Source organism: Sapajus apella, unplaced genomic scaffold (genome assembly GCF_009761245.1).
Source record: "Sapajus apella isolate SASKATOON/1434 unplaced genomic scaffold, GSC_monkey_1.0 scaffold71, whole genome shotgun sequence".
Taxonomy (NCBI): Eukaryota; Metazoa; Chordata; class Mammalia; order Primates; family Cebidae; genus Sapajus; species Sapajus apella.
The window spans coordinates 8,727,415-8,739,972 of record NW_022437011.1 but is presented as its reverse complement, the minus strand read 5'-3'; the positions used below and the strand labels follow the sequence as shown (position 1 = coordinate 8,739,972).

Sequence of the window (12,558 nt, the reverse complement as noted above, 5' to 3'; positions counted from 1 at the left end):
GGAGAGAGAGAGAGAGAGAGAGAGAGAGAGAGAGAGAGAGAGAGAGAGAGAGAGAGAGAGAGCCGACCTACCTCTTCTTTTATTAATAACAAAATGCCAAAAAAAAAATGTGGGTTCCTTCTCCCGACAAAATATAGCCACTTTCAGGTTACTTCTTCCTCAAAGCAACTTGATTTTATGTTTAGAGAAGGGGTCATACTATATCACCCAGGCTGGAGTGTACTGGTTTAATCACAGCTCACTGCAGCCTAGAACTCCTGGGCTCAAACGATTCTCCTGCTTCAGCCTCCTGAGTAGCTGGGACTACAAATGCAAGCCATCACACCCAATTTTGGAGATGGGGGTCTCGCTCTGTTGCCCAGGCTGGTCTTCAAATACTGGCTTCAAATGATCCTCCCACCTTGATCTCTGAAAATGCTGGGATTACAGATGTGTGCGCAGGGACTGAACTCAACTTTACTATCTAAAATGTCTGCATTTAAAGTTGTTTAACTGCTAAAAAGTGAGTCCTTTAGAATGGATTTCCCTATGTCTCTCGAAAGTTAATTTGTTATAGGGCAAACTTAAAAATGGGGATGAAAACTCCTCTAGTTGTCCCACCTGTCATTTCTCTCCACCAGAAACTAAAAATAGTGTACAGGAGCCAACGGCAAACTGTGGTGCTGCCTGTGTACAGCAGCCTGGGCATGAGGCACAAACACGTCCTGGAAACACTACGCACCTCTTCCACTATAAAGATACACAGCTGGCCGGGTGCAGTGGCTCACGCCTGTAATCCCAGCACTTTGGGAAGCCGAGGCAGGTGAATCATGAGGTCAAGAGATCGAGACCATCCTGGCCAACATGGTGAAACCCCATCTCTACTAAAAATACAAAAAATTAGCCAGGCATTGTGGTACGTGCCTGTAGTCCCAGCTACTTGGGAGGCTGAGACAGGAGAATTGCTTGAAACCGGAAAACGGAAGTTGCAGTGAGCCAGGATTGTGCCACTGCACTTCAGCTTGGCAACAGAGTGAGACTCTGTCCCCCCCCCCGACCTCCCCCAAAAAACCCTTTAAAATAAATGTTTGGCTACATGCTGCAGCATATTAAAACATCAAGTTAAGCTCCTAGTGAATTAACTACCTACCTACCCTAGTTACCTAATTTGTTGATTAGCTTGCCTAGACCTTGGAAGGGAATACCTCGAGATTAGGATCCCTGGTGCTTGTGATCACTGTCCACATCAAGCTGGAGAGGAGGCAGGTCTCCGCAATCAAGGCCCTCTTTCTTCAAGGGACAGCCATTTGCTTCCTTGAAGGAGAGCTCCTCTGAGCATAAAACACATGGGCCAGAGCGGGCCAGAGGCAGGACACAGAAGAGTTGGAGATATCCTCCTCAAAGATTTTTTAAACTTTAAATTAGTTATCGATTGTTTAAAATTGAGACATGACAGAAAAATCTGAATTGCAGAGTTTTTGTTTAACATGAAGAGGGCCGAGTGTGGTGGCTCACGTCTGTAATCCCAGCACTTTGGGAGGCTGAGGCAGGTGGATCACTTGAGGCCAGGAGTTCAAGACCAGAGTGGGCAATATTTGGTAAAGCCCTGTCTCTACCAAAAATCAGCCAGGTGTGGTGGTGCACGCCTGTAATTCCAGCTACTCGGGAGGCTGAGGCAGGATAATCACTTGAACCCAGGAGATAAAGGCTGGAATGAGCCGAGATTGTGCCACTGCACTCTAGCCTGGGTGACAGAGTAAGACTCCATCTCAAAAAAAAAAAAAAAAAAGAGGAAGAAGAAGAAAAGAAGAAAAGAAGGGGGAAGAGAGGAGAAGAAGAAGAAGAAGAGTGAAAGGATCTGGCAATAATGGGGCTGGGGTGGAGTCAGAGCTGCCTTATTGAAAAACAAGCACATGATGCCCAGTTTGCTGTGACCATGTCTGTGAACACCTACTTTATTTGCCATTACTAAACCTGCCCAGTCCTGTATGCCTAGCAGTTTGTGAACAAGGGTAGCAATGAGCCCAGATGAGAGTCTGAAGAATAATCACACTTGAAAAAACGTTTTTATGCAGGACACATATCCAGTACCAACTTTGGTCTGGGCATTGTCTGCCTAAAGCCTATTCCTCCTGAAATGTTTTAGTAGGAAAAATGAAACTACAAGGGAGAGGCAGACACAATGCTTTCTGATGGCTAACTCAAGCCCATGTGACATAGCCACACAAGTTATGCACACCATCATTTTCATTAGCATCTACTAGACTCTCCATGTGATTTTTTTTCCTGGTTTTTAAGATCATTTATATAAATACTCTTGTGGTAGGTGTGATCAGTGTATGCTACCATCTGTTTCCACAGATATGTGAAAGCATTGTCGCTTTTCAAGCATTTCAAAACCAAATGGAAAACCAAAGGCATTAAAAACAAAGTGCTGTTAGGGTAAATGGCAAACAAACTTGAGGAAAGAATGCCAGTTTAGAAATCCAAATTCAAATCTGTCTCATACAACTTGGCCATCCAAGATCCTTCTGGATGTGGTGATTGGATCCACTGCAAATATCTACATAGCTGTCAATGACTGGCAGATTTCAAGACTGAACTAACGCTGGGGAAATGTCCATCAGATGATGTGATTCACAATGGGCCCATCACAGTAATATTAAGACAGAGCAACTCTCATTAGTAAATTAATCCACATGGTTAGGTATTAGAACAAATGCCCCATGTACCAATTACAATGCCAGATTGATAACCATCAAGAGAGGCTTTACTTATTTTGGTTGCCCACCTTGAATGTCAGGGATTATTTGTATGAAAAAACCAAAAAATGGCCACAGAATATTTTAAAATTGGTTGCAGACATAACATAGAAACTTCATTCCTATGACCTCTACTTCATTACTCTAGTCCCCCTGCTTACACTCGTTTATTTGCGGCCACTGCCTTCTGGCAGAACATGTAAAGAGAGGTGCGCCCTTAGAGTGTGCCATGAGCATTTTATAAATGGAAAAGTGGAGAGGCATTCTCTTTTACTGAAACATCAACTGTACTCCTTAGAAATCCCTGGAATGACAAGGAGTGTCAGGCCAGACAGACTCAGCTCTCCTCACAGAAGGCAGGCAACACACTGGGCACTTAAAAAGCATTTGCTGTTGTATTTGCTTCAGAGTCTTTCTAGAGTGCCAGATGCGTAACATGACTTAATCACCAGTCTTCCAATATAAACGGAGACAAGTTCTTGAGCTTTCACTTCAGAAGCTGGCCGAATTAAGTTACACTATCTGTATTATAAGGCTGCTTTAAGACACTACAGAATAAAGAAACTAGCTTGTGAATTTGGTCTCCTTCAGCACAGAGACCCGAATACTGGCCATTAAAATGGATGTAGGTGAAGAGTGTGGGGTAACCATCATGGTTCCGGGATGGCCAGAAGTCATAGATGGCCATCACTCAAGGCTCAAGGACTGTGTAGACTCTTCCTCAAGGAGATTGTGGTCACTGCCACCCTACATTTTCCAGCAGTGGGGGCACCATACCTCCCCCTCGAGGTCTCACTTGTTCACCAAGGCTGGAGTGCAGTGGAATGATCTCCACTCACTGCAACCTTCACCTCCTAGGCTCAAGCCAGCCTCCCACTGCAGCCTCCTGAATGGCTGGGACTACGGATGCATGCCATCTTGCTGGGCAAATTTTGTTTTTAGAAATGAGGTTTTGCTATGTTGCCCAGGCTGGTCTCAGACTCCTGGGCCCAAGTGACCCAACACTTCAGTATTCCAAAGTGCTGGGATTACAGACATGAGCCACCGTGCCCAGCCCACTATGCATTTTCAATGAAGAGCAAGGGGTAACATGTAATCTCCCATACAAATGTCACTTAATGTTAAAAAATATTCCAAACTATGTGGGTTCTGTGTCAGTGATTTGTCCCCAAGACTTCCATCTAAAATCCTAAAAACAAAATTTAACAAAATAAACCTCATCTCCACCCTAATCAAATTCAATTTGGTGATGCTGTCACCAATGTCAGTTATACTTTACCTGAGGACAGAGGGCTTCTAACTGGCTTGCAGACATTCGAACAAGCTTTACACCTTCTTCATTATTTGAGATGGAACAGGCCAAGTTGGCAACCTATAAATATAAAAAATAATCTTTAAAGATTTTTCTCTTTTGCCTGCTGAGGAAAACACACATACCTGGTCCTACCTCTGACCATTCCGGAACAGAGGACAACAGCACCAAGGGTGCCTCCCTTCTCGCAGCCTGATTATTTACTTATACGAGTACACAGTTTTAACTCTGCACAAAGCAAACTATACAGACTCATAACATACATCACATTGCAGGTTGGTGCCAAACCTTGTAAGATCCCAGAGCCTGTAACTCACAGGCTTTGCACAGCCTCTAACCCGCCTGAACAGTAACTTCAGAAAAAGTTTCTTCCAGTATGGGCAATAAGGTGAGAAAAGCTGAGGAATCGAGGGTATCAGGGAAGAACTGCTGTTGTCCTCAAATAAAAATACATTTTGCAGTGTTCTTGAAGGAAGGAAATAAAAAACTCTAAGGTGCTATTTTCATTTGACAGGGAATAGATGTTTAACTTAAGGCAAGATGAATTTTATTTAAACGCCATGCAATTTTTCAAATAAAAACAATTACATGAAGACAACATCAAGATGAACCAAAAGCAATCATTATCAAGAGTGGAAAAGGAAACTGATTATGTTCCATAGTTAAGAGCAAAACTGCCCTTCAACTGGGTTCTCAAAACATTGAGCTTGAATCTCTCCTGGCTGATTCGGCTTAATTTGAACTGAAATCTTTACGTTCCTGTCTGATTATCTCAAGGATACAGCTCATGTAGCCAGGGACAATCTTTCCAAGTTGTATCATACTTCCTTTGCTGAAGCTCTGGAATGTTACTGTGTAGCGACTGCTAAGGCTGTGATCACTTATCCATGTTTCTAAATGAACAGGCTTGCCAATTCCATTAGCAATATCTGGGCCCAAATGAATACATGGAACTGAGACATATCTTAACCCCAGGTGCAAACTGAGTTATGAATGATAAAGGCGTAGGCAGTTGAGTATCAGAGGCACTTTCTGGGAATTGAAATGCTAGAGTAAACAAGGGCAATGGCAGTAACCTTTGATTTTCACTCCTCCACTCAACTTAAGCACATAACACATCAGAAAAATTATATACTATTATGGCAGTTGTTTGCAGTGTTACGGCTAACGATTATCACTTTTCTATAAGACTGTTAACTATCAGAATCCTGCAATGCCCAAACACAAAGAAACAAAAGAAGTTAACATGCCATTTAAACATAAAAATGTAAGGGAACTGGAAAGTCAGATCTCTAATGTTTATGAGTCCTTCAAAATCACATAAAGAAGCAACACTTATACTCCCTGAAGCTTACAGTTCCACCTTCTCTGTCATCTGGACCCAAGCAAAGAGACACTTCTTTTCAAGATGACAATCTACAGAGATGACTGGGGATTTCTACTTGTTTGTTTAAAAAAATCACTGCAAAATATGACCTAAGATAAATTTGGTAAAATGTAAGACTTAAAAAAAAAAAGGAAATAAAAATATTCATTGAAGGAGAAAGCTTGAATTAGATGTATTAATGAAGAGAAACCTACAACTTCCATTGCTTCACTGCCTTAAGACAACATTTTGAACAAATATAAAATTTGATGATGATCACTGGAAAAACTAGCATTTTGGGACGAACAAAGATCCCTGGTGAGGTGCCCAGCACCCTGCCTCTTGCCATCACTTAGGAGGGCAGCTGAATGTTGGATCCAGGACAGCCAAGGCAAGCCTAATCTTATTTCAAAGATTCTATATTTAGAATTCTATAATTAGAATTTAGAATAGAAAATATCTCTGTATTCTCAATCTTAAGAATCCTTAAAACTCAGAAAAATATTTAAATTAAGAAAAGATTTTTTTAAAAAGAAGCAAAATATTATATAAGTACTCTCTACATCAGACACATGAGGGTAGTGTGTGGCTAAGGCTTAAATGGCTGATTCATTTAAAGCATCTTTTTTGTTTCATGATTACAAACACTAGCAAAACAAAGGTTATGGAAGTCTTGTTCTTTATTTTAAAACATCATTTAAAAATATTTCCGGTGTCCTGTGGAAACAGTAATGTTCTATAAGAGCGTACTGCCTATTTTCAGGAGACCTGGGAGGAGGAAGGAGCGCCTGTCACTAACAGTCTTCTCCAGATGAATGGGCTTCAATTCACCCCCCAGGGACAGGGCTACTCACTTCTAACAATGACAAATGTGCAAATGCAACATCAAGACCATAGCTCTCTGAGAGGCTAACCTCACATACTAGTGTCAGGCCTGACTACAATTAAAGGAGAGGGTAAGAAGAGGAGCTTCCTAAATGCTTCTTTCTGTGGAAAATCTGGGGCTCTAGAATGAACTGACAATTAACAACAAGACTAAAGAAGATCCTGAGGTTAGAATGAGAAACACTCCGGGCTGGGTGCAGTGGCTCCCAGTACTTTAGGAATCCAAAGCAGGAGGATCACTTGAGGCTGGGAGTTTATGACCAGCCTGGGCAACATAGCAAGACCCCATCTCTATCAAATAAAAAAAATTAAATCGGCTGGGTATGGTGTCATGTGCCTATAGTCCTAGCTGATTGGAAAGCTTAGTTGGGAGAATAGCTTGAGTCCAGAAGGTCGTGGCTGTGGCAAGCCATGACAGGGCAACAAAGCAAGACCCTGTCCCAAAAAAAGGCCAGGTGCGGTGGCTCACGCCTGTAATACCAGCACTTTGGGAGGCTGAGATGAGTGGACTGCCTGAGGTCAGGAGTTGGAGACCAGCCTCTGGCCACACAGTGAAATCTCATCTCTACTAAAATTATAAAAATTGGCCCAGTGCGATGGCACGTGCCTGTAATCCCAGCTACTTGGGAGGCAGAGGTTGAAGTGAGCTGCGATCATGCCACTGCACTCCAGCCTGGATGACAAATCGAACCTCTGTCAAGTGGGGGAGGGGACAGGGGAAGGGGAACACTTGGAGTAGTTAATTTCCACAGACAACCTAGCAGAGCCAAGACTTTGTAGAACAGTGAGAATTATCTCTGGATTTGTTAGGAGAATAAATTATCTTTGCTACCAGTTACTTGTATTAGCAACTAAAATGTCTCTGATTCCCACTATTCGAAGAGGTGGGCTGAGACTGATGCCACAACCGCTGTTTGACCTCAGATAGCCCTCCTTTGTACCATCTGTGCCTACCGTGTGGAAGTTTGGACCCTGTGGAAGAGCGGGTTTCAGAAAACAGGCAAACACTCTGCCTTGGGTTTTGCTGGTTTCAGGAAAACCCAAGCTCAAGTCTGAGCCATTGAGGAAGACTCACAGGCCCACTGTGTCAGATCGACAGATGAGACACCTGTACATGACAGACAGCTTTTTCAGTCTTTTAGAAAGGCTCAACCTTTACTCCACAACGGATGATCTTTACTTAAATAAAATTTGTTAAATGAAATTTCATTTAGGAAAAAAATCCCATTATGACTTTATTTCAATCCTGCTCCTTCTGTAACCATGATGACTATTTTCCTCTACTATACATAGATTTATGATTTACTGAACTCAAACACAAGTTGTTTCCTACTTCCTTCAGTAACTGCTCCTGGATTCCCATTTGGCTGAGTTCCTCTTACCCTAGAATGTTTGTAGGAAGACAAGATTTCTTTTTGTTCTTGATAATAAATTAATCACCAACTCTCATAACAGCTTATGCCTGTTGTAGGAGTAAACAATTAAGAAAACATGTGGGATAGGGAGCTCTGAAGTCTAAATAATGACCCACCAATGCAGCAGCAGGCCAAAGGGACAGAGCTCAAAACATACATCTCTTCCCTTGTGCCCCCGGGTCAAGCTAACACCTGAGTTTTCTTCTTTAAAACATCTGAATGCCTTAAAATCAAAAATAACAATAAAATCAAAAACTCAACTTTTACAAACCTGTCGTACATAAAATGAGACGTCCCAAATACAGGTCATATACATTTCAGAGCCACTCAAGAAGTTTTTAACAACTACTTCCACACCCACAGGGGAAATGATAATAGGCACCTTTCCAATTTCCAGGGAAAGGTGCTGGTGATCTTATTAGGAGCAACAAGAGATCCTACAATACTAAAAAATGAAGTCTGTACTTCATTTTTTATAATAGAAATATTATAAAATATATATAGATATATTTTACATAGATAAATATATAGATAATAGAAAAATTCTACAACTAGATTGTGGTGATGGTTGCACAGTTCTGTAAACTTACCAAAATCTGAATTGTACTCTTAAAATCTGTAATTTTACAGTGTGGAGATGATGCTTTAACAATGCTTTTCCACTTTTTAATGCAGAGCTAAGCAGGTGAGAAATTAAGAGAAATTCTCAGAGGCTAGAAAAGAGAAAGCAGAACTTCAGGGAAGCTAGCAATCACCAAAAACAGTGTTTCTTCTGGCGGGTGGGTGGGGGCTTTTGGGAGAGGTATTATTTCATGATGAGAACTTGGGTTTTTAATGGGTCAAGGCCAGGGCCCTCTCAAGGTAGATGCCTCAGATCAGAGACTTTGCACAGAGCTGGAACAGGCAACAATCTTAGTAAGTCATCAACCCTAAGACTGATCAAGAAAGTCCACCACGTCTAGAGTAGGGTATTTGTCAGTCTAAGCATTCACTCGCTCAGGGAGGAAAAGAACAAAAGGCCCCTATAATCCACTACAGATTCTAATCAAAAGCTGGCCTTCCGCAGGGGTCTAGGTATAGCAATTATGTTATCTATATGGTCCAGAAAACTTTTACATTTAAGAGGTCATGTATTAGTAGTACCTCTAAGCAGGTGGCAGAAGCAAATATAAATTAAAAATTTCCCTCATGGAAGGTAATGTAAACACAGGACCCAAAGAATTCCCACAACAAAATTTCAGGAATATGAACTCACAAATTAAAAACAACGTATACAAGGAAATGAGCCATCTTGGGCAAGAGTAAGCAAAATCACCACCTGTGTAATCAGATCCATAATGACGCAGATACTCAAACAATTGAAAATGCAATATTAAAAACATGTTTATCTTAACAGAAGAGTACAGATAGGGAAAAGACATTCCAAAATGACTCATCAGATTTGAAAAGGATCAAAATAGAAATTCAAGAAAAAAATAATTTCGACCATTTCTAGAAATTTAAGATAATACTGACTTAAACTTGACTGAAAAGAGAATTAGTAACCTAGAAAGTCAAAATGAAGAAATTCTGTAGAAAAACCAAGACATTTTCTTTTATACATACATACATACATATATATATATATATATGTATGTATGTATTTTTTTTTTCCCTTGAGACAGAGTCTTGCTGTTTTGCCCAGGATGGAGTGCAATGGCATGCTCTTGGCTCACCGCAACCTCTGCCTCCCAGGTTCAATCCATTCTCCTGCCTCAGCCTCCCAAGTAGCTGGGATTACAGGTGCGTGCCACCATGCCCAGCTAATTTTTGTTGTTGTTGTTTTGTATTTTTAAGTAGAATCGGTGTTTCGCCATGTTGTTCAGGCTTGTCTTGAACCCCTGAGCTTGTGCTCCACCTGCCTCAGCCTCCTAAAGTGCTGGGATTACAGGTGTGAGCCACCACGCCTGGCTTAGAAAAACCAAGACATTTTCATCTTATGGAAAATGTGGAAACCACAAAAGAATTTAAGACACATGCAAGATAGCCTGAGAAAGTCTGCTATATAACTACTAAGAATTTCAAAGGAAAGAACAGAGAGAATGATGGGAAAGACAATACTGAAAGAGATAATGGATGAATACTGTTCAGAAGGAATGAAATGTTATTTTCAGACTTGGGAAGACAAATTCCAAATAGGGCAAATAAAAAGAAATCCACACTTTAAAAAGCTTTAGGATAACTTTTTTTTTTTTTTTTTGAGACAGGGTCTCACTCTGTCACCCATGCTGGAGTGCAGTGGTGTGATCCTGGTTCACCGTAACCTCTGCCTCACAGGTTCAAGCGATTCTCCCACGTCAGCCTCCCAAGTAACTAGGAGTAATGTGCGCCACCACATCAGCTAATTTTTTTTTTTTTTTTTTTTTTTTTTTTGGTAGAGACAGGGTTTAACCACGTTGGCCTGGCTGGTGTTGAACTCCTGACCTCAGGTGATTTGCCGACCTCGGCCTCCCAAAGTGGCGAGATTACAGGCATGAGCCATTGCACCTGGCCAGGACAACAAAGATTTTTTTAAATAGCCAGAAACAAATGATCTATTAAAAAAGGACAGTAAAATCGACCGCTGACCTCTCATAGCAACAATGCAAGCGAGAGACAAGGAAATAATATCTTCAAACAACTAAAAGAGGGAAAAAAATCATTCCAGAAGAACTATATATTCAATAAAATTATTTTTTCAATTAGAACAAAATAAGGACATTAAGACAAAAAATAAAAAGTTCTGAAAGCATTTACTTCTAACAGATGTCCTCTTCCGCCACTAAAAAGTTTCTAAAGAATATACCTCACAAAATAAAAAACCAAAACAAAACAAAAAGAATATACCTTAGGAAGAAGGGAAGTGATCCCAGAAAGCGGCTTAATATGCAAGAAACGGGAAGCAAAAAAATATATCAGGTGAGTAAATTTAAGCATAGGTTGAAAAAAAAATTAATAAAGCAGTTAACAGTAGTGTCTAACTCATGGGGCTAAAAATCAAAAGAACCAAAATACAATAACAATTATATTAAGTTAGTACTAAGTTAACTGAAGTTAAGGCATGCTAAGATTCTTACATTGTTTCAGAAGTAGGAAAAGATACAGAATAACCTCAATCTGTACATTAAAAATGCATGCTAAAATATCCAGAGTCTCTACTAATAAAACAGTCAAGGGTATAACTTCCAAACAAGGAGGAAAAAAAGGTGGGGGATTCAATCGGCCCAAAAGAGGGAAGAGGAGTTAGAAATAAAGAAGGGGGGCGGGGGATAGAAGCAGAGGGTTCTCTTAAGAAAGAGAGAGAGAATAAAATGTAATGGCAAAGATGCATCCACATGTCAGTAATGATCATGAATACCCTGAGTCCTTGGTACTCCCCAACACTGTCACTGGGAAGCCGAAGGCCACAGAGTTAGTTCCTCACCAGATCATAGCTGTTTTGACTCACAACTCAGTGGAAATTCAATGTTAGAACCTGGACTTTCTTCATAGGGGGCACTTACAAGAAATAAAAATCATATGGAATCTGTCACAATATTTATTATTAAAATGTTGTGGACCCCATTTAATCATGCAATGTCTCATATTAACATAAAAGATCCATGTAAGAATTCTTTTTGAATATTTTTAAGATGAGCTTATTTCCCATGAGTAAATGGTCGTATTTCCTTCATTCTCAAGAGTAGAACTACACAACCAATTGTGTTTCATCTTGTCACTGCTGCTACCAGTAAGTTCAGTCCAAAATCCAAACTTGAGCATGGCAAGTTTAGTAAACAACTGTCTACTATTTTCTTGATCTTGATGGTGAAACCCTGTCTCTACCTGCCGCTCCCCCCGCCCCCCAAAAAAAAGCTGGTGTGGTGGCACACACCTGTAGTTCTGCAGGCTATACAGGAAGCATAGTAGCACTTGCTTCTTAGGAGGCCTCAGGAAGTTTCCAACCACGGTGCAAAGCAAAGGTGGGAGAAGACATATCACATCACATGGTAAGAATACAAGCAGGGGGGTGGGGTGCCACACACTTTTAAATGACCAGATCTCATGAGAGCCATCACTATCACAAAACAGCACTGGCTACAACAGATCCACCCCCTTGATTCAAACACTTCCCACCAGGTCCTGCATCTAGCACTGGAGATTACAATTTAACATGAGATTTGGGCAGGGATAAATACCCAAACTGTATCAAAAGCTGTATCTCTTTTCTGGAACAGAGCAAAGGTTGGGCAGAGTGCTTCTTTGGTCATGCCTACCAACGCTTCAAGAGAAAAGAAGAATCCTGACACCCCCTTGAGAACAAGGTTCACCCAACTGCCTTGGCTTGATCATCCCAGAATTTGACAAGGTGGTTAAATGCCGCCCAAAAAACTTATTTTTGGTTGAAGTGTTAAAAATAGTACATGTAAGACCCATTTTGTCTGAAACAAAAGTAAGGGTTTGAACTTACAGACCCTTGAAAATGTGAGAAAATCAAGCTCAGTATGCTTAGAATTCTTCTGGAATCCAACGTCAGCATTCTCCCCAAGGACATCTAACTTCTCTTATGAAAACGTTCCATAATCTGAGAAAACTGAAGCTTCATTTAAAATTTGCATTCTGCCAGAATATCAGCCTACAGCATCATACAGAAGCACTGAGAAAATACCCAAGATGTCACAGGTAGTCATATAAGGTCAGTGTTTAATTCAAACGCTCCTTACAGAGCCTTTTCAAGGCCACGTTACCACACATTATCAGAATACTACGGAATAAAACTTAGAATGCAGATCATTCAATGTGCAGTTAAAATATACATTACAAACCAATAAGGGCATACCT

At 40.8% G+C, this 12,558-nt stretch overlaps 1 protein-coding gene across 4 annotated transcripts in view; it reads right to left on the bottom strand.

The window, feature by feature from the left end:
• The window catches only part of CTNNA1 (catenin alpha 1), a 174,056-nt gene that overhangs the window by 23,378 nt on the left and 138,120 nt on the right, over positions 1 to 12,558 (bottom strand). For all 4 annotated transcript variants that reach the window (XM_032250515.1, XM_032250516.1, XM_032250518.1 and 1 more), the window contains one exon: positions 4,021 to 4,113. In XM_032250515.1, the coding sequence (XP_032106406.1) occupies positions 4,021 to 4,113 (93 nt within the window). The remainder of the gene's footprint in view (positions 1 to 4,020; positions 4,114 to 12,558) is intronic.